The sequence below is a fragment of the Amblyraja radiata genome, chromosome 14, assembly GCF_010909765.2.
Source record: "Amblyraja radiata isolate CabotCenter1 chromosome 14, sAmbRad1.1.pri, whole genome shotgun sequence".
NCBI lineage: Eukaryota > Metazoa > Chordata > Chondrichthyes > Rajiformes > Rajidae > Amblyraja > Amblyraja radiata.
The window spans coordinates 48,882,392-48,905,026 of record NC_045969.1 but is presented as its reverse complement, the minus strand read 5'-3'; the positions used below and the strand labels follow the sequence as shown (position 1 = coordinate 48,905,026).

General features: G+C 41.5%; 1 protein-coding gene across 8 annotated transcripts in view; it reads left to right on the top strand.

The window, feature by feature from the left end:
* Positions 1-22,635, top strand: part of cnksr2 (connector enhancer of kinase suppressor of Ras 2) — a 469,607-nt gene that overhangs the window by 272,719 nt on the left and 174,253 nt on the right. For 5 of the 8 annotated variants that reach the window (XM_033033313.1, XM_033033311.1, XM_033033312.1 and 2 more), the window contains exon 9: positions 14,719-14,865. The exons of the other annotated variants lie outside the window; for them this stretch is intronic. In XM_033033313.1, the coding sequence (XP_032889204.1) occupies positions 14,719-14,865 (147 nt within the window). The remainder of the gene's footprint in view (positions 1-14,718; positions 14,866-22,635) is intronic. 8 annotated transcript variants of the gene reach the window in all.

Below are 22,635 nucleotides of genomic sequence, written 5' to 3'. Positions count from 1 at the left end.
ATAAAGATTATCTCGGACCCCTCCCATCCAGCAAACCACCTTTTCCAGTCTCTCCCTTCAGGGAGGCGCCTCAGGTCACTTGCCACAAAATCCACCCGTTTTAAAAACAGCTTCTTCCCCTCAGCAATAAGAACATTCAATTCCCTCCAATGACAGACAACACTAAGGACTCTTGATGTATATAGTGTCTTGTCTATGGTCTTTGTCTGTTCTTTTGCACTATGTTCTGTTGGTGAGATTTGTGATTTGTGATGTGGTATGGATGCACTTTATTACTATGATCTGTGTTGTTATATGTGTTAATGTGACTAAAGCAGTGTACCATCATGTACCGAACCCAAATACCACCAACCCTGGTTGCGTGGCAAATAAAGATTCTATCTATCTATCTACATGAATAGGTGACAATTTGGGTCGGAACCCTTCTTCAAACTGAATGCTGCCTGAACCGCTGAGTTCCTCCACCACTTTGCTTTCTCGTAAAGAGTGGGACAGAATTAAATGTAAAAATAAAAACTAGCAAATTTGAATGATCAATTCTCAGAAAGAAAAAAATATCCAGATTTTGTTACAGGAAAATTGATCATATAAAAAGCAGTCTAGCTTTTTATTACGATTGTAAAATGGGAAAATGTGGCAGATGTGTTTTTAATTTTCATGGTCTTACTGCCCAAGGAAGATCCACACTGTTAAAGGCCAGGGTTTTTTGTCAGCAGTAAGCTGCTTATACTGGCACCTGAACGACATCCTGTCCACATTTACCCTGTAACGTCTGTCAACTTCCAGCAAAAAGACAAACTCAGTCCTTTGTGTCTTGGCCACTTTACTGTCAGAACTTTGCACACTAAACGTTGTCAAAAATATTGAATGTTCAGGTATTTATAGTTATAGAGCTGTACAGCATGGAAACATGCTCTTCGGCCCAACTCATCCATGCCGACCAAGATGCCCATCCACGCTCATATTTGCCTGTGTTTGACCCATATTCCTGTAAATCTTTCCTATCCATATACCTATCCAAAATATCTCTTACATGTTGTTATTGTACCTGCATCAACCACTTCGTTTGGAAGCTCAATCCATCCTCAGTGTGATCCATCCTCAGAGTGAAATGTTTAACCCTTGAGTGCCTCTTAAATCTCACCTCTCACTTTAAACCTTGGCCCTCTGGTTATTCTCTCAACCCTGGGAAAAAGACTTTATGCATTCACCCTATCTATTCCCCTCATGATTTTATACATCTCTTTTATCTCATCATTCGGTCTCCTTTGGAACCATTCAAAGCCCATTAAAAAAAACAATCAAACAATTGAAGGTTTTTTCAGGTTATTTTAAGTTTGACAAAGCACCCAAAATACATAAGAACATTGAAGATCGGCTAAACATTCTTAACCAGGGATAATTAAACTCAAAGTATGTAGATTGACTTGTACTCATTGTTCGTCATTGAAATGAATGGAGATGCTGTTCCTTGTTTAGGTTTAATGATAGATTCCCTGTCGTCAGTTCTTTGGTCACGTTGCTTTGCTGGTAGTCTGTGGATTGTACAATTAACCAGCCAGTTTGGGACTTTAATGTTCCTGTGCAGGAATCTCAGACTTGGTGGAACGTACACAGGAAAGTGTTTCACCCACTGTCCAATGTATTCAAGAGAGAGTTAGATTGCAGGCTAACGGAATCAAGGGATATGGGGAGAAAGCAGGATTGGGGTACTAATTTTGGATGATCAGCCATGATCATATTGAATGGCGGTGCTGGCTCGAAGAGTTGAATGGCCTACTCCTTCACCCATGTTCTATATTAACTATATTAACTGAGAGCATTCATAATATTGGCATGAGTTTTTCCAGAGAAAATGCTAGTCATTAGTTCAGTTGCTTAATTAAATTAGATGATGCTGTGAATATGGTCATTGCTAGCCATCGGTAGTCTGTTCTGACACTGTTGCGACATACTTTGCAATTACTGCTGCTGTAAGATGCATGGAATATATAGAATGTGGAAATTGGGGTCTAACACAAGTTTGCAGAATAGTGTCGCAAAACCTGAGGTAAGTCCACAACACTTTGACTTGACACTGCATGATGTTTAACACCAATGCAGTGGCAGATGTTCTTAGGATTCCTGATTCATAATGTGCTTTAGCACATTATGAGCCTGGTATGAAGAAGAAGTGTTTTGTAGAGATTGTTCAGGACCTTAGTTGTATTGTTCTCTTTCTGACAAAGCACCATCCACCAGATAGCTTTTGTGGACTACCAGATAGCATTCAACATATTGTATTAGGGGGTATGGAATAGTGCAGCTACTGGTTTACACAAAATGCTAACAAAATAGTAACTCAGCGGATCGGGCAGCATCTCTGACGTTTCGGAGCTGGAGACGGCTGAAAGTTGTTATTGTGCAGAGAATGATCTGCAATATGATTTTGCCATTTTTAAGTGTGAGCTGAGCTTGAGGTTTACTCCTAAAATATGTAGAATGATATGTTTTGAAGCATGAAGGCTGCTCCAGATACATTATCGTATTGATATGAAAATAATCTCAGATAATGACAGTTTTTCGCTACTTCTGCAGGATAATTCTCCAAAAGGTACCCTTTACATTCATTCACCTGTGAATAAACCCTGTGTTCAACATTGCTGATTAGTTCTTTCAAAGCATAATTTTCAAATTGCTTTTAAACTACAGCAATAAATAGAGCTCAGGCTTGAAGACGAGAATCAGCATTGATCGATAGTTTGCCTGTTTACGTTTTAAGTTTGAATGCATCACAGACTGAAGGGGCAAGTATTCTATTTCTGCAGGGTCTTGATTGGAAGGTTTCTAAGTGCAAATAAAGAAGGAGTCTCTCATTCTTAACTGACGTGACGAGTCAGTGGATGAAAAGTGCCTATAATTGGGTGCAAGATAGCACTAAATTGGCATATTCAGTCAGGAGGCACAAGGTGACTGGTGTGGAAAGTGAAAAATCCATGTTTTTTGGAGGGGAAAGTGTACAACGTCTGAAGTTGGGTTTAAGTGCATTCCTATGACAAACTAAATTAAAGACGCACTTAGCAGGGCTTGTTCTGGGAATAGAGTTTGCAAAGGGGCACAGATGGGGCGTCTGCTCTTCTGCCCAGCCTTACTAGAATGTTGCCTGGGTTTCAGCAACTAAGTTACAGAGAAAGGTTGAACAAGTTAGGTCTTTATTCGTTGGAGCGCAGAAGGTTAAGGGGGGACTTGATAGAGGTCATTAAAATGATGAGAGGGATAGACAGAGTTGACGTGGATAAGCTTTTCCCACTGAGAGTAGGGAAGATTCAAACAAGAGGACATGCTTGAGAATTAAGGGACAGAAGTTTAGGGGTAACATGAGGGGGAACTTCTTTACTCAGAGAGTGGTGGCTGTGTGGAATGAGCTTCCAGTGGAGGTGGTGGAGGCAGGTTCGATTTTATCATTTAAAAATAAATTGGATAGTTATATGGACGGGAAAGGAATGGAGGGTTATGGTCTGAGAGCAGATAGATGGGACTAGGGGAGAATAAGTGTTCGGCACGGACTAGAAGGGCCGAGATGGCCTGTTTCCGTGCTGTAATTGTTATATGGTTATATGACACACCTTGGTGAGAATGTGAAAGAATGAATAGCAGTTCCCACTAAAACATTGCATGGGTCAGGAATTCAATGTGATCACTTTTTTAATTGTGTTTGTGATCAAAGCAGCTTTAAAAAAACGGGATTGATTTCCCTTACGTTGCTAGAAAATGCAGCTGGGGGTTCAAACTTAAATACAAAACGTATTACGCACATTGTAAGAGTGTTATACCAAATGGCCATGACAGTGAGTCTCCATGGCAGGAACAATTTAAAAAGAAAGCTGCCTTGAAAGACTACTGGACTGGTTAGAACGCAACAAAAGCTTTTCACTCAGTACACGTGACAATAAACTAAACAAGTGTTTCTGTGCTGTATCTGGCCTGTTTCTGTGCTGTATCTCTAAACTAAACTAAACTAAAGTCTGAAGAAGGGTTTCGACCCGAAACATCGGCAATTCCTTCTCTCCATAGATGCTGCCTCACCCGCTGAGTTTCTCCAGCATCTTGTGTCCACCTTCGATTTTACCGGCATTTGCAATTCTTTCTTAAACTAAACTAAATGTTGTCGCCATAAGTAAAACGATTGACTGGCTCATTGAAAGATGATTCTCACATGGATTTTCTGCAAGGCCAAGGTCCTCTGCCAACCAACCCCTGATGTACCACATTGGCCTCATTGTAAATGTACACAATAAGACTACGGAAAATGTAGACCTTTTCCCGTCACCCCTCAGTAAACAGATGGCAGTGATGAACTTCATCAATGCTGCTAATGTGTCCTCACAGCCTTTGATTCACTGCGAGGAACGGTATTTGAAGATCAACCTCAGGCTTGGCACAAAACTCATAGTCTACTGAACAGCGGTGATCCCTCTCCTTGTAAGCACTTCTGAGACCTGGACTAACTTGGAACTGGAAAAATACCATCAACGCTCTCTCCACAACATCCTCCAAATTCATTGTAAGGGTAAGTGTGTCAACATTCCCAGCACCGAGGCCCTAGTTTCTCCCAGTCAGCTATGTTAGGCAAACCACGTCACTCACAAAGCCGACACCAGGTGCACAGCCTATTCTCAGCTCTGTCCCGGGAGAAGAATACAGGTAGACAGAATAAAAACTTCAGAGATGTGCTCAAAGCTTCCCTGAAGAATTATTACATCCCCTCTGCCTCCTGGGAACCTCTGTTCCATGGTCACTCCAATATGGAGGAGAAGGCAGGTGCACACTGAAGTTATGGATAAGTGGTCGAAAGAGAGGCTCACAAACTACCTGCCCACCTTTCGTTAGCCGCCTGTTATCTTATCTGAGGATGAGTCCGTGAATTGAATTGAATTGAGAGATACACCATGGAAACAGGCCATTTGGCCCATGGAGTCCACGCAGACCACCCCATGCCGATTATAATGGCTTCATTGGCCACATCAGAATTTATGAAAAGGATTAGAGTCAGTCATTCTCAGTCATGAGGGACTGCCTAAGAAAAGAAGACTGACTTCCTTGTAGGTGGGCTATTACTACCGTACTTCCTTCACATTTCCTTCTCCCTCAGATATTTTCTTACCTTACAGTTCTTATGGGCATAGGAATTGCTTCTGTTTACAATGCACATTGATGCAGCAGATAATAAAATGCCGTAAACTGTTGAATGGTGACATCTATTGAGGGTTAAAGGTGTGTTGTGAAGCCTTCAGTGAAATGACATTCTACTTATTTGATGAATGAGAAATTATTCCACAAGAGTACACTACCCATGTTTAAGTGAGGACAAGACTGCCACGTCTCTCTTCTGCTGCATATCCCATCAATAATTAGGGTCTGATCTGCTGCAAAGAACAATTTTAGTGAGACTCCAATCCTCCAATTCGAGTAAAATCAGTTGATGTTAAAAATCTAATCTTGTAAATATCCACCCAGGATCAATGTCACAACAAGGTGGCAAAAGCAAACGCACGTCCAAAAATTACAAAGTGCTGCTTTAGGTATTACCATGCACTGTATTTGAAACAAAAATACAATACAGATTCAGATACAGCAACAAACTGCAGTTTGCATACAACCCAATTGCACAATTTATTTAAATTGCATCCAGCCCATGGATAATTATTGCCAGTTATGTTGTCCTTAACCTTTAACTGTAAATCTAAACTCCGTCTACTTCCATTTCAGTGTCCCTAAATCTTTCAAACTACTGCAATTACAGAAACAAGCTGGTTGGTTTTGTGCGTATATGGGGCATTTCAGTACCTGATGATTTAAAGTTCTATCACTTATTTTACAGAGTACTCTTTTCAGGTAACTGTGCCAGGGTCGAGATCAGTACTTCAGCGCAAATGTGCCATTCATTTCCACATGCCCAGTACAGTGGCGCAGCAGTAGAGTTGTTGCCTTTTAGCGCCAGAGACACTGGTTCGATTCTAACTACAGGTGCATGGAGTTTGCAGATTCTCCCTGTGAGTGTGTGGGTTTTCTCCAGGTGCTCTGGTTCCCTCCCACATTCCAAAGACGTACAAATTTGTAGGTTAATTGGCTTCTGTAAATTGTCCCTAGTGTGTAGGATAGTGCTAGTGTATGGGGTGGACAGCACAGACATGGTGAGACGAAGGACCTGTTTCCACGCTGTATCTGTAAAGTCTAATGTCAGTTACCTCACACATAACCAAACAAATTTATAGACACACACAGCTCATGCCCATGTGCCACTTGATATAAGGCATCCTGCAGCTTCAGAGTATTCTTCCTTAAAAGTTAGGGAGTCTGGAAATCTTAGCTGATCACAATTTGTCAGGAGTGGGAATGGATTTTTCTGAATACATGAGCGTTCAGCATTTGTAAAAGCTGTCAAAACCCTATTCTTGGTTACATTTTGCTGGGTTGCATTAGGATATGTTTCTGTGTCTGCCCACAGGTCTTCTAATCTGTTTCCTCAATCTCTGCATGAGTTGATTTCAATTTACCCTAAGCCTGATCGCACATCAAATTTTGCTCAAATCACTGCCTATCTCTCCCTGGTAATGTAACACCCTTTGCAGCATTCAACAGTCAACCAGATCTTCTGCCGCACAGCAGACAGTATGTTAAAGTCTTCTGTCACAACCACAGGAGTCCAAGCAGGGACAACTTCAGTGGGAGGAGTTGAACACGGCCTCCATTGGGCCTTGGAGGTGACGAGTTTGGTTTGGAGTCATGAGGTGATGGGTGATGGTGGGATAGCATTTGTGGAATTTCTGCCCAAGCTATACCATTGGCTCTAGTTGTTTCCCTTTAGTCACAACATCAGTGTCACTTTCAACACTTTGGTCATGCTAAAATATTTCTGTGAATAATGAGGTGGGTACTCTCGTGGCTTTTATAGGGCACGGTCTTTAAATCCCAGTGCACTGTTTAATATGTCACTGAGCAGAGCGGGCTTAATTGGAAATTATGCCAGCTGGTTTCTGTAATGTCTGTCAATAATGCAAACGTCATTCAGTGGTGGTTGAAACAGTGCACTGAAGTCATCTAGATTAGTAAATGAAACTTGAGATGTGAAACAAAAACAGAAAGAGCTGGAAGCACTCAGTCACAATCAAAGTTTTTAACCTGAAACATCAACTGTGTTTCTCACGCCAGAGACGCTGCACAACTTGTAGAGTGTTTGCAGCATTTTAATCCAAATCAATTCTGGATGAGCACAGCAAGTGCTGGATTTCCATTGCATTACCTGCTCCAGTTTCATCATTGTCCCAGTATGTCCCACCATCACTGACATTGTGTGTGCATGAAGTCAGCAGGAACATTTGTCAAGGTGATTAAATACATCCCAGTGTAAGAAACAACACAGTAGCATCAGTGTTTGAAACTCCATTTCAGATGCAGTAATTATGATTCCCGGATTTACCCAGAAACAATTGTGTTTGAATTCTGCGTGATATTGTGGGAAGGGTTTCAGAGTCCGAACTTCTCATGAGGCTCTTTAATTTAAGACGTGTCGTGTTAGTTCAGTCGTTGCACGCTGATTTAAATGATCTACTTGCATCCTCGGCATCTGTGCGTAAGGAGAATTTTAACATGAATGAATGTACTTGAAGGTCAAGACCTCTAAACTGGCACTGAACCCCTGGTCTGTCAAGCAGCTATGAAACCGAGAAACAAAGAACTGCAGATGTTGGTTTATACCAAAATGGACACAAAGTGCAGGAGTAAATCAGAGCGTCAGGCAGAATCCCTGGAGAAAACGGATGGATGATGTCTCCGGTTAGGATCCTTCCTCAGCTATGAAACCTGACTGTCCACAACAGATATATCTTGACACCCAGAAAGCTAACACCAATAATGTCTCTGCCAAATCGTCCAAATTCACCAGCCGGGTGAAAAACAAGAACATCATGTCCTCTCCCAGCCAACATCCACAGCAATGAGCTCACAGTTACACTCAGTTAGTTCATTTGGCGGGCCATTTGACTCGAGACCCCTGAAGCAGCCATGTTATTCCAAGTTCTGTCATGGGAGGAGAATAGTACAACCTCCTACTCAATCCCCAGACCATTCAAAATGGACCAGGATCATTCAGGAGGTCCTCGAGCCCATGCATCAAGTGTACACAATTGTTCTGTGTAAAAATTAGTGGAAGGAACACAATGTTTCATAAACCACCCACCCACCTGTTCCACCTGGGGAAGGGGCTGCGGTTCTCACTTTGGTCTCAATAGTCACCCCAGAACCTACAGTTTTCAGGGTGGACAAATCATCCTCAAATCTAAAAGTCTGTTTAAGAAGATGACATCTTTGTTTACCAGGCATTGAATGTATTTTTTTTTATAAATTCTTACCTTTGGACACTTCATTGCAACATTGAGGAAATGCTGCAGTGCTCAAGATGCAACATTATGTATGTTGTAACTCAAGATGCAACATTATGTATGTTGTAAGAGAGAAAATGCAGGATATGCTTAGCAGATAACTGTAGTTCGACCTGCTGAGTATTTTCAGCTGTTCTGTTTAATTTTATTATTTAACAACTGTTGAATTTTACTTATGTCTCAGTTATTTTCCTGTTTTTGATTCCATTCACTGAATGAAGTGCTGTTGTTCCAGTTTGCTCAACAGTTGAGATGTTAGATTTTGATGTTGCATCAAAAGATGTTGATGTTTCCGATGTTGCGTCAAAGCAAATAGAATGAAGTTAATGTTACTGTGGCGAGCGAGCTCGATGGCAGGAGAGAGACATCTTTGATCTTAATATCACCACCCAAAGTGTGATAACATCGGCAGGAGAATGTCACCTCGAAGAGCAAGCTGATAGATATATGTGCTTCTGGAAGGCAATCTTCATGAGGAACCCAGGCTTCACTTGGTTAGTCTTCCCACCAAGAGTGATTCAGTTTCTGCGCCTCAGCAACTCTCCCTCAGTTGGTTTTAACAATGTCTCATGACTCTTCAGCTCCCACTGATGTGCAACTAGACAGAAAGGTCATCGGATTAGTACTCCAATCTGTGAGTCTCTGGTCTGAGTACCAGTGGAAGACAAGTTGATCCTCGCTGGCAACTTCAATACCACAGTCACAGAAAACACAATTCCCTGGGGAAATTGAATGGAAAAGCTAACTCCAGTGGCGTCCTCGTGTAAGGTGACCTTGTCATTATCAGTTGTCTGTTTCAACGAAGAAACAAGAACAAGGACACATGGGATCAGTTAGTGGCATCACCTTCCAGACGAGGGGCCAGGGAGACATCGGCATCACCTTCACCATGACCGGTGCTGGCGTCCTTAGACTGACCACCACCCAGTCCAGCTGCCATTGCCATCAACTGATGCTAAAACAACACCAGCAATTGTCAAATAAATCAACAATCCCAAATAGAAAGTCTTATAACAGCATCTCTCAGAGAATCCAACTGCCCCAACCATGGTCCCTGGTTTGCCCAGAAGTCCACCAAAATCAACATCTCCGGAAAGATTCTTGGCTTCCAAGCTCGAAGATATCAAAACTGATCTGAGAAAGTGAGTTAATCAATTGTAAAAGCCATCTTTTATTGATTTGGAGACACCTTCATGTCTCAAGGGAAACAGAAGTAGATCTGCAGGATGAGGACCAACAAAAACTCTTGACCTAAAGACACTTGGTGGATGGAAAATGTGCAGGAGTTTGAATTAAATTGAATTGAATTGAATTGAATACATTTTATTCGCCAAGTATGTATACATACAAGGAATATGCCTTGGTGCTTTGCTCGCAAGCAACAACACGATATACAGTACGCAATTAAAAATAAAACATTATAATTCAAACGTGAAGAATGGAATAAAATACCAGAGCAAAAGGAGGCTACCGACTTTTAAGGGCCTGTCCCACTTTCACGACCTAATTCACGACCTTTTTTACTCATGGACGTTTTTCATCATGCTAGAAAAAATGCCCCGACCTACTTGATGCCACGAGTACCCACGACTAGCATCACGACCTCCTACATCCTACCTACGACCTCCTACGACCTCGTGACGATCATGCTGCTAGTACGAGTCAAGGGCAAACTCGGCAGAGGTCGTGAATTAGGTGGTGAAAGTGGAACAGGCCCTTTAGCTGTTGAGTAGAACTACTGCTCGTGGAAAATAGCTGTTTTTATGTCTGTCTGTGGCGGCTTTGACAGTCCAGAGTCGCCTTCCAGAGGGGAGTGCTTCAAAGAGTTTGAGGCCAGGGTGAGACGGGTCAGAGATGATCTTGCCCACTCGCTTCCTGGCCCTTGCAGTGTATAGGTGATAACTCCAGTACATGTAGATCGAACAGTGTAAGCAAGACCATTTGCAGCCCAAACCAAGGACCAGCACATTGTGACCAAGGTTGACAATTTATCAAAGACATGTGGACAGTTTTCTTCCATTGTAAGGAGAACTTTAAAATTCTCCAAACCCAAGTGTCTATCTTCAACCAGCTTGGTAAGACATTAAGATTAGTATCTCACAGCTAAAGAATAACATGGCCTCCAGTGCAGACAAACCCATTGCTGCAGGACTGAAAAAAATAAAGAAATGTTTTGGGCAGAAATTCACAGCCGCATCTTAAAGGCCCGCAGCAGATACTGTTTTGTAGATCTTATTGCCCTCGCGTGGGGAGAGGAGAAAATTTCAGTGGATATCAGAGATGGTGTAAATATGATTTTTTTTAAGGTTTACTGTAAAGAGAGTGCACACATCCTAAATGGCCCAGCCAACCAGCCTTTCTGTCAAACACCACCTACTCCATCTGTGGCAATCTTCAGATCCCATATGGGACACGTCATCTAGTTCTTAGCTCACAGAATCGGAGTGATAACAAGTCTTCCGTTCCTGAGGGGCAACTTAGGAAGTTGTAGATTACTTGTGAGAGATGATGAAGGCTTTAGATCAGCACTGGAAGGGAAGCAGCATATTTGTAAAGCTGAGGAAACACTCCCCCTCCTGCCGATGCAACAGTGGACCAGCCAACTTGAGCTGTCTGGTTCCCTGAAACCACTGCTTGTAAAAGCCTGTAAAAGTTTGGGGAAGAGGCTTCAGTAACATAATTAAGTAATGCACATGCCTCCGGAGAGTAGGTTTGATGATAATTTTAAAATCTTATCTGACTTCACTTTTTACACATCTATCACAGAAGGTTAAAGTTGTCCGCCACACTCTTTGCTACATTCCAATGTCCCATTTAAAAAGCCAAAGACTCATGTTCCTAATAAAGGGCCTGTCCCACCAGCATCTAGCGTGACCAAACGGAAGCGGAGTTCGAGCTAAGTTCGCGTTAAGTACGCGCAGAGTTCGCGCATGACGTAATTTATGTCGTACTCACCAATCAGCCTGGCAGGAGGCGGGCCGACTGAATTTGGACGCCGCACGTCGTCGGGCGGTGACGTCATCACGCAACGGCACGCCGGACGGTGACGTCATCGCGCAACGCCACGCGCTAGGCGTACGCCATCAAGACGCTGCGTACGACATCAAGATGCTGCGTACGCCGTCGAGACGATCCGTATGCCCTCAATGCGCCTGCGAGCCGACAGGCCGTTGACGCGTGGAATTTTTGAACAGTGCGGGATTTTCGGAGACCAGTCCCGCACAACTCCATACGCCTCCGCGGTTCGAAATGGTACCGGCCCCGCGCAGCCGTACGCCTCAAGCGACCATGTTTGGTCGCGCTAGATGCATGCAATCACATGCTGGTGGGACAGGCCTAACAGTATGTTATTTTGTCCAAGCAACTTCATGGAGATGTGGACAACCATTGTCCAGCTCTCACATCCTGTAATACCATTACAATTATACCACTTATTAATCTTTCTCACAAGTTGTTAACTTCAGTTAGCTATAATTGTTCAGCATATTATAGCTGTACTTCTTATTCTGAAAAGGCAACATTGCAAGGCTGCACTTTATATACATGCAATCACAGGGAAATAATGGATACACCTTTTCAGGATTTTATTCCCAAAGTCGTACATTGATTTGGATAGATTTGATCCGTGTTGTAGAGGCATCATTCTTGGCTCTAGGTTTGATAGCCACGCGGCACAATTTGAAGATGAAAGGGAAAGACATCAAAGATATCTTGATGTCTTTTTTTTGAGTTAAGGATTTGAAAGCTGTGCAGAACAAAGGTTCTATATCAACGTTAATGTTCAGACAGGGAGTTGGATAAGAACCAATGTAGTAGGAATGTGGGAAACGGCAAGGGAGCAGGGTTGAAAGTCATGGAAGAAATTCAGTGCTCTACAAAAGTGATAGCACTGTCTCGAAGGCGGACTTCTGTGCTGTACTATCCAACAATTGCAGCTTTTTTGATGCCCATTAAGATTTAACACTGACTTTTAACAAAATAATTTTCAGAGGCAGGCAGGATACAATGTGCTGATCTGACCACATTGTATCCTTAGCTTTATCACGTTAAGATTAAATTCCAGGAATAATATTTTATCATAGGCACATATTTCACTTTGTCTTTTTAGCTTTTATAGATATGTTTTCTCATTTAGATGGTTAGAATGCTTTTCAGTGTTAAAGTTGGTATGATCTGCATTTTAACATTCATATTTCTGATGAGAAAATTGATTCAATGAGAAAGTGATTTCACTTTCTCGGTTACCAACCAAGTGGGGAGCTATTAATGGGCAATTTCAGTGTAGGACTGGTATTACACTGGCATTAGCGGCTTCTGTACAGCTATTCAGTAAAATAACAGGATACAAATGGTGTATGTGCTATAGAGGTCTTAAATTGAACAGAAACTCAGGTAGCCCTTGTGGGGACAGAACCATAGATAATATTTCAGGTTGAATCATCTTTTTTCAGAACAGTACTGATGAAAGGTCAACACTGAAACATTAACTGATTCTCTCTCCACATGTGCTGGTTGATCTGCTGAGTGCTTGTGGTGTTTTCTGTGCTGATTGGTTAAAGTATATTAGTCAACATAGCTGTGGACTTTGTTGGTTTGGTTCACTAACCCAGACTGCAGCTATAAGACTTACTAAGACTTATTCATTACTAAGTTGTGACTGAACCTCAGCCAATATTGCTGTGCAATAGAACTATCGTTCATGCAGCTGGATAAGCTTTGTAAACATAGACTGACACAAAATGCTGTCGTATCTCAGTGGGACAGGCAGCATCTCTGGATAAAAGGAGTGGGTGACGTTTTGGGTCGAGTCCCTTCTTCAGATTTCTTCAGAAGAAGGGTCTCGACCCGAAAGGTCACCCATTCCTTCTATCCAGAGTTGCTGCCTGTCCTTTTAAGTTCATACAGCATTATGCGTCTCTCTTCGGTGTAAACCAGCATCTGCAGTTCCTTCCTACACATTTTGTCACAAGTAGAAATCTTCATTCTTTGTAAGAGGAAATCTAGCTGGATCAATCTGGAGATGTTTTTGGAGCAATCACATCCTAACACGAAAGTAGCTTTGAAAAGCTTTGTCACTTGTACCAGAGGGAAATAATAGAGGTGGTGACTGTATTTATACTTGAGGAGATGAGATAGATATCTCATAGTTATAAAACAACCCTTGATTTATGATCAAAACAAATAAAATGATGCAACTTGTCTCTGATGTACTGCCATTTCAATAAACGAGACTGCAGAATATTTGTGTTCTAGCATGAATATTTGCTATGTGCCAGATTTTTAATATATCTAGATATCTGAAGACACTGTTCCAATTTTTAGTCTCAAGAACATATTTGGCATTGTATTATGAATAACATCATCGATTACAAGCACCATCAAATGGTTCCTCTTAAGTTTTCCCATTTTAGTGAAGCTTATTTCAGAGAGCCCACCAGAACAAGTAAAATTGGTCATTATTTGATTATTTCTAGGAGACCACAAATAATGAGAGTTATTAGAAACATAGAAACATAGAAAATAGGTGCAGGAGTAGGCCATTCGAGCCTTCACCGCCATTCGATATGATCATGGCTGATCGTCCAACTCAGTATCCCATCCCTGCCTTCTCTCCATACCCCCTGATCCCTTTAGCCACAAGGGCCACATCTAACTCCCTCTTAAATATAGCCAATGAACTGGCCTCAACTACCTTCTGTGGCAGAGAATTCCACAGATTCACCACGCTCTGTGTAAAAAATGATTTTCTCATCTCGGTCCTAAAAGACTTCCCTCTTATCCATAAACTGTGACCCCTAGTTCTGGACTTCCCCAACATCGGGAATAATCTTCCTGCATCTAGCCTGTCCAACCCCTTAAGAATTTTGTAAGTTTCTATAAGATCCCCCATCAATCTTCTAAATTCTAGCGTGTACAAGCCGAGTCTATCCAGTCTTTCTTCATATGAAAGTCCTGCCATCCCAGGAATCAGTCTGGTGAACCTTCTCTGTACTCCCTCTATGGCAACAATGTCTTTCCTCAGATTAGGAGACCAAAACTGTACGCAATACTCACCAAGACCCTGTACAACTGCAGTAGAACCTCCCTGCTCTTATACTCAAATCCTTTTGCTATGAATGCTAACATACCATTTGCCATATCATATCCAATGTTCTTTTATGTAATTGATTTTTTTCAAAATTTGTGACAATCTCAGTATTGTTCCTTTTGACTTTCAGTTCAATCTACCATGATATTTTTGCTTTTAGTTTTGATGAGTTTTATTTAAACCCTTTTTGTTCTTGCTGTTGATTTCTAGGTAGGTTGGCAGTTGAAAAACCTGGTAAATGCACTCCGGGAAGATCCCAGTGGGGTCATCTTAACCTTAAAGAAACGACCTCAGAGCATGCTCACCTCCGCACCTGCTTTGCTTAAGAATATGAGATGGAAACCTCTAGCACTGCAGGTAAACTAAAGTTGATCTTGTAACCAACACAGTCTCCTGATAGGCATTCTCAATTCATTAAGATAGTAAATTGTAACAAAGACAGATATGCACTGACTGCCCTCAAATGTCTTGTTCACGTTGAATATATTTTGTTAACTAACTTAAGATACTGTTTCAATCAAAATCCTATTTGTTGATTGTTGAGAGGTAGCTGACAATAACTGTGTAAAGGGCCTGTCCCACTGTACGAGCTAATTCAAGAGTTCTCCCGAGTTTCCCCTGATTCGAACTCGGAGAATCACGGTAATAGCCGCTCGTAGGTACTCGGGGCTCTCGTGGACATTTTTCAACGTTGAAAAATCTTCACGAGCTTACCGCGTTTCCCAAGTACCTGCCGTTAGCGTAACGAGCTGCTAAGAGACATCCCAAGCTCCGACGTACCCGGTACGTACATTCTACGTACTTACCACGAGTTTGATTTTTTTTTTTTAACTCGGGAGAGCTCTTGAATTAGCTCGTACAGTGGGACAGGCCCTTAACTACCTTTTTGTTTCACAGTGTTAAATAAATCAAAACCTCCAAGCTAGCAAAAGGTTGAGTTTCTTTCTGAAGTGAATGTAGCCTTGTCAGTATTAGTGGGTGCTGTTGGGACATATGTGGTTTAAATAGTATTGTGAGCGTCGCCTCCCAGAATTATTGCATATAACAAACTACTCATTAGATGTTAGAAATGTTTTGGTGTGGAACTGAGCATATCTAATTGGCATTGTCAGCAGGCACCAAGTAGAAAAGCCATTTGCTGCTCTATAAATTCAAAAAGTTATTTGTTCGTGAAAATTAACAGCTATTCTCCTGTAGCTTATTGAGCAATTGAAAGAATGATACTGACACAGATGCATTTTGTAATGTACAGATTCTGCTCCTATTGATTATGCAAGTTACAGAGCACAACCATTTTCTACTTGTCATGTTTACAATCACAGTTCCATTCCTCTGATCATTGTGTCTTTATGTAACTCAAATACCTTCATTATCTCTGTGTCCCCAGAGCCAATTCATTGTTTGTCACAAATCCTTTAAAAGCTTTCACGTTGTTAGTTTAGTTCACTGTCACAAGTACCGAGGTACAGGGAAATGCTTTTGTTACGTGCTAACCAGTCAGTGGAAAGATAATACATGATTACAATCGAGCCTTCGAGGGTGTAGGAATGAACTGATACTGGTTTAAACCGAAAAAAAGATACCAAAAACTGGAGTAACTCAGCGGGACAGGCAACATCTCTGGAGAGAAGGAATGGGTGACATTTCGGGCCAAGACTCTTCTTCAGACTGAAAGTCATGGGAAAGGGAAACGAGAAATATAAACTATGGTGTAGAGAGATGAAGAACAATGAGTGAAAGATATTCAAAAAAGTCATGATGATAAAGGAATCAGGCTGTTAGCTGTATGTTGGATGAAAACGAGAGCTGGTGCGACTTGCGTGGGGGAGGGATGGAGCGAGAGGGAATGCCGGGTTACTTGAAGTTAGAGAAATCAATATTCATACCACTGTGTTGTAAGCTGCCCAAGCGAAATATGAGATGCTGTTCTTCCAATTTTCGTTTAGCCTCACTCTGACAATGGAGGAGGCCTTGGACAGAAAGGTCAGTGTGGGATTGCAAAGGAGAATTAAAGTGTTTAGCAACTCTAGAGGGATTCAGTTGAATAGGACAAACAATGAACATTATTGGTGGCACCTGCACAGAGGAATCTGCCACCATGTAGTGATGTCAATGCATTCGTTCGTTCGGTCTTTTAAACAGATGTGCTTAATTATGATTACATTAATTTTTGGGATGAAATAGCAAGCCAAACATTGCTTAGCAAAATTTGGATTCATTGAAGGGCAGTTTACTAGAATTTATGTTACCAGCTTTCCGGGCTGGGGAAAGCTAACGGTCAAATGCTTTCAACTATCTACAGATCAACTATTCTAAAATAACCCTTTAGTCACATCAAAGAGTATTTTGGAATGAGCCATCTTGCATTAATTTACCTGATTCTTTCAGCAAAACTTTTTGCCTTTGGAAAGTTTTGATTATCTCCCCTTATTACGGTGGATTTAGAGAAAGTAGGATTGCTGTGGTTCATGTGGAGTATAATCCAACACTCACCAGTTAGACTGAGTGGCTGTTTCAGTGGTGTAATGTTTATGTATTCTACGGCTAAATAAGTATCAACCACTGTTTTCAAAATGCTTCGTACTTTCAGATTACAGCGAATTATTGGAATAAAAACTAGAGATTGTCGTAATTAATTCCCCACTTATCTTGACCTCATCCCATACTAGTTATAATAAACATATTGCAAGTGGAGCACCCCTGGGTGCAATAATCCCACGTGTTACATCCTCTTGTGTTGTAGTGAATCTGCTTCAGAACCGCAGATACTCATTGCAACTGGACTCGAGGAACTGAGCTATTTGGAGAGGTTGCGCAAGCCAGGGTTTTATTCCTTGGAGCACAGGAGGATGGGGGTGATCTTATAGAGGGTGTACAAAATCATGAGATGGAATATATCAGGTAAAAGAATGGTCTTTTGCCCAGAGTAGGGGAATCGAGAACCATAGGACATGTTTAAGGTGAGGGGGAAAAGATTCAATAGGAACCTGAGGGGTAACAATTTTACACTAAGGGCGGTGGTGCATGGAACGAGCTGCCAGAGGAGGTAGTTGAGGCAGGTACTGTCGCAGCGTTTAAGAAACAATTAGACAGGTACATGGATAAGAAAGGTTTTGAGGAATATGGGCCAAACACAGGTGTGCAGGACGTGTGTAGATGGGGCACGTTGGCCAGCGTGAGCAACTTGTGTCGAAGTGCCTGTTTCTACGCTCCATGATTGTATGACTGCTCCCGTTCTGGACAATCTGTGATAAATATCATTTTCCATAAATCAAACAAAAATTTCAAACTGTAATTCAGTTTCAGTAACTATTGATTAAAATAAGTCTGGTCCTAAAGTATAATTAAAGCTGACAGAATTTGTTAAGACGATCTTTCATTAAATGCCCAATTTATGTCGCAAAAAAAGGAGAGCTGCTGGAGTAACTCTGTGGACTCAGGCAACATCTGTGGAAGTTTCAGGTCAAGATCCTTCATCTTCACATGTCCACGTGAAGGGGTTTGGCCCGAAACATGAACTGTCCAGTTCCCTTTACAGATGCTGGTTGACCCACTGAGTTCCTCCAGCAGGTTTCATTTATTTGGGCCGGATTCCAGCATCTGCAGTCTCTTGTGCACCCAATTTATATATATTGTTACATTTGATAATATTATTTTAAGTCTGATACCTAATGGCATGAATAAATCTTGGTTATGTAAGTGAAAGATATTGACTACTGTGGATAGCATACCTCTTAAAGACTTGGCAGTGCTATTGTGAAGGATTCTGTGAAATATACACTTTAAATCCCAGAGCTCCTAGCTATATAACATTCAGCATCTATCTGGAAAGAATGCATTCAATAAAATGTGATCCCTGGTGATCAGTCAATGCATATTTGTGGACCTGGGAGAAAAAAGAAGGTGGGCTGTACTATTGGGGCTTTTGAACCATTGAGAATAGTCCACTGAAGTCTATTTGGAGATAGATAAAAATGCTGGAGAAACTCAGCGGGTGAGACAGCATCTATGGAGCGAAGGAATGGGAGGAGATAAATCCATTGGAGATAAATCCATTGCTAAATTTTGTAACAAAGAGGAAAAAATCCTGGAAATATAACTCTCCCTCCACCACATTTTTCCAATGATTTCCTTCTGACAAGAACAAGAAGGCAGATGATCATCTGAATAATGTCAGATAGGGAAAAGGGGAGGTGAAACGAGACCTAGGTATGCTTGTACACCAGTCACGGAAAGTATGCTGCAGCTCCAACACATAATTTCTATGTTTCTAAGACCAGGATCGCACCAAACGACCAAATTAGATGATGAAATATTTCACGGAGAAAGTTCTTCACTAATTTTTTGTGCACTCAAATACAAAGAGGCTATCAAAATCACATTGTGAAAGTAGGCGAATGTAAAATTTTAACTGTGCAGCGGCCCCAGCTATCTGTGTGGACACCCATCTTAACCGCCCACGCTAGTTATATTAAATATAATCTAATTATGCGTTCTATTTTTGGAATATTTCAAAAAGTATTGCCCATTTCTTAGCCTGCAATCAAGATGAAGGCTTTTTAGGTTACCCTTTAATAACTTGAATAATACTAGAAGTTATTAAAGGGCAACCTAAAAAGCCTTCATCTTGGAGACCCATTGAGAAACTCTATTAGTTCTCAACGGGTCTCCAAGCAATGAGTTTAGGGGGTTTATTTATTCTTTCTGCTCTCACCTGACACTGTTGGAAGATCGTCCTGAACAACCGCACTTGGTCCGCTGCTTGAACAGATTAATCATTGTGAAGATGTTGTCATGTTCGGCACGGTGGCACATGGTGCCTTACAGCAACCCAGATTGCCAGAGACCCGGGTTCGATCCCAACTACGGGTGCTGTTTGTAAGGAGGTTGTACGTTCTCCCAGTGACCGCATGGGTTTTCACCGGGTGCTCCAGTTTCCTCCAATACTCCAAAGACATACGTTAATTAGCTTCAGTAAAAATTGTAAATTGTATCTAGTGCTCGAGGATTGCTGGTCGGCGTGGACTTGGTGGGCCGAAGGGCTTGTTTCCACGCGGCATCTCTCAACTAAAAAAAGAGTTGGCTCTTTGGTATTAACCTTTCCTTGCAAACAGGGCTTTTGCTTCTGAACCAACATATAACCAGTAGTTACAAACAAGTGAGGAAATTTAAATAGAAATTCTCATCTCCCACACTGAACAGTGATTATTAATGTTAAGGCTATAGTTGAGAGATATTTTCTGTTTTTATTGACGATTGAGTATCCATGGTCTCGATTGATTAAAAACAGTAGAAGTAGCTCTTGTTCTCCAAATCAAAGTTCGATACATTTTAACATTTAAGTGTCATCTTGTATTTTTCCAATTAAATGACATTCTGTAATTAGGACAATATTTTTTAACATCAGTGCCTTGCAGTCAAATTCTGTTCCAAATGAAATCATATTTTTTTTCTCTCATCTCTATTGCACGTATAAAATTGATTTAGTCGTGTAAACACATTCTTTAACTGGGCCAAATGCGACATTCATTGGGAACAGTTGGAAATCTCACCCAGAATCTGCAGTTCGAATGATTGTGGGAAATGAAAAGATTAACATTTATATGTGGGTCATGTAGTGAAAATAGTGTTAATCCTTTATTAAGATAATAATCCCTTCAGGCGTGAAATATATGCCCATGTCCTAATGTATTAATCAGTGAGCAATTTGACAGTTTGTTTCCTCTGGCGAAGCTCATTGATAAAATTGACTTAAAGCTTAAATAAAGAAAATAGTTTTCATTGCATGGTAGTTTTTTATGGGTCATTCAACATCTGGGTGAAGCTAACAGAGCAGCTGTTATTATTTCAAACATTGTAAATCTCATCCAAGTTAACTTGTGATATTGCCTTCCTCCTGTAACTTCCTTTGACAGATCACCTCCTAGGCTCAGTCAGTCAGCTGAGGAAATTATAAATGATGAAGCCGCTGTAGTAATTAATTGAAGCACTTGACATAGTGAAGTGTTCTGACTACTTTTACATAATTGTCTCACTACCGGCTCAGATGTAAAGGAGACAGAAAATGTTGGACTGTCACCCTGGTTCTCCTGAATATTACATGTCAGCCTGAGTTGGCCACTTCCTGTTTCAATTCGCTACCCTGTTCCCACAACAGTCTCTCAGTCTTCTGCAAGCTGCTCTGTTCAATGCAACCTCAGCGGAGGCTCCAGAAGCAGCACCTCGTCTTTCAGTCAAATGGCTCAGCACTTTCCAGTCGCACTGCAGAGTTTACCAATTTCGGAGCAATGTCCTGGCTTGCAATCTTTTCTCGCAGCTTTTCAATCATTTCCTGCTTCCAGTTGCATCACCTATTTGCGTATTTAGTTCTTTATCCAATTACCACCATGTTGTGCCTGTACCAATATCATTTTTGTCATTTAAACACTCCAAGACCTTCTCTTTTGTTCTCCCCCACACTCAACATCCCACACTTACTGCTTCCCAACATCCTGACACATTCCAACCTTTACTGCTTATGGTTTAACTTCCCAGCGTCAGATGTATTTTCACATTGTGCTGAGACAATGAAATGTGCTGATAAAACTTGTTTCTTTAAATTACTGTATGTTACTATGGTATGACTAAAACTACATGCAAAAGACAACCTGCTGGAGAAACTCAAGCAGCATCTGTGAAAGGAAATGGGCAGATGATTTTAGTTTTCAGTTTAGTTTCGAGATACAGCGCAGAAACAGACCCTTCGTCCCACTGAGTCTGCACCGACTAGCAATCCCCACACATTAACACTATCGTACACACACTAGGGACAATTTGCATTTATACCAAGTAAATTACCTACAAACCTGTACATCTTTGGGAGTGTGGGAGAAAACTGAAGATCTCAGAGAAAACCTACATGGGCAAAAAGAGAACGTACAAACTCCGTACAGACAGGATCGTACCCGGGTCTCTAAGCACTGTAAGGCAGCAACTCTACTGCTGCGCCACTGTACTCTCCATGGTTAGTATAAAATACTATATAGGATACTGTTAGTATAGTATGACTAAACTGCATGCAAAAGACAACCTGCTGGAGAAACTCAGCAGGCCAAGCAGCATCTGTGAAGGGAAATGGACGGATGATATTTTGGGTTAGGACCCTGGTTCAAGACTGGAATAGAAGGGAGATAATTGGTACAGAGAAGAGGTGGGGCATCAGCTGGCAAGTGATAGGTGGATCCATGTAAGGAAGGCTTGATTGTCAGGTGGGGGAGAGAAGGGAGGAGATAGTCACAAAGGCTGGAAGTGATTTGGAAGTAAAATAAGGTGAGGGGAAATGCAGAACCAGAGGGAGGGATGGTGGGTAGCTGGGATAAAAATGTGGGGGGATGAAAATAGGGGACTCAGAAGGAATAGAGGTAGGTAATGAGTAGAAGGAGGGGAAAATAACTTTGTATTCGGAGTGGGTGGGGTGAACCCAGGAAATGGAAAGAATGATGTGAGGAAGAAGACCTGGGCAGATCAGGAGAATGAAGGTGAAGAGGCAGGTAGGAGAAGTCATGTTCATGGCAGTGAGTTATAGATGAAATAGGAGGTGCTGTTCTTCCAGTTTACACGTGGAGGCTGAGGACAAACAAGTTGGAATGAAAATGAGAATAGAATTGAAGTGGCTCGCAATCAGCAGCTCCAGATGGCCCTTGGCAGAGAGAGTGCATTGATCACCTCAGTGCCAGGTGATCAGCAAAACGGTCACCTCGTCTACACTTGGTCTCACCAATGTTGAGAAGGCCACATCAAATACAGTAGACAAGGCTGCAGCAGATGCACGTAAACGCCTACCTCAACTTGAAGGACTATTTAAGTTACAAAATGGAGATGAGGATGTCTTTGCTGATAGACTGACCTCTAACAACTTGCATTTGTTTCCCAGACACACTTTATTTACGTGCACAAGGAGAGCAGCACAGTCCCATTACCGTACCCCATGAAACATTCTGCTCGGGAGTGTCAACTTTTATACAAACTTTTAGACGAGTCAAACTTTTAGACATTAACCAATTGAAATCTTGTGCCATCTCTAATTCTTTATTAGCATACGTAGAATAAAAATTACCTATCACAATACGTTGTTAAAAGCACTACTAT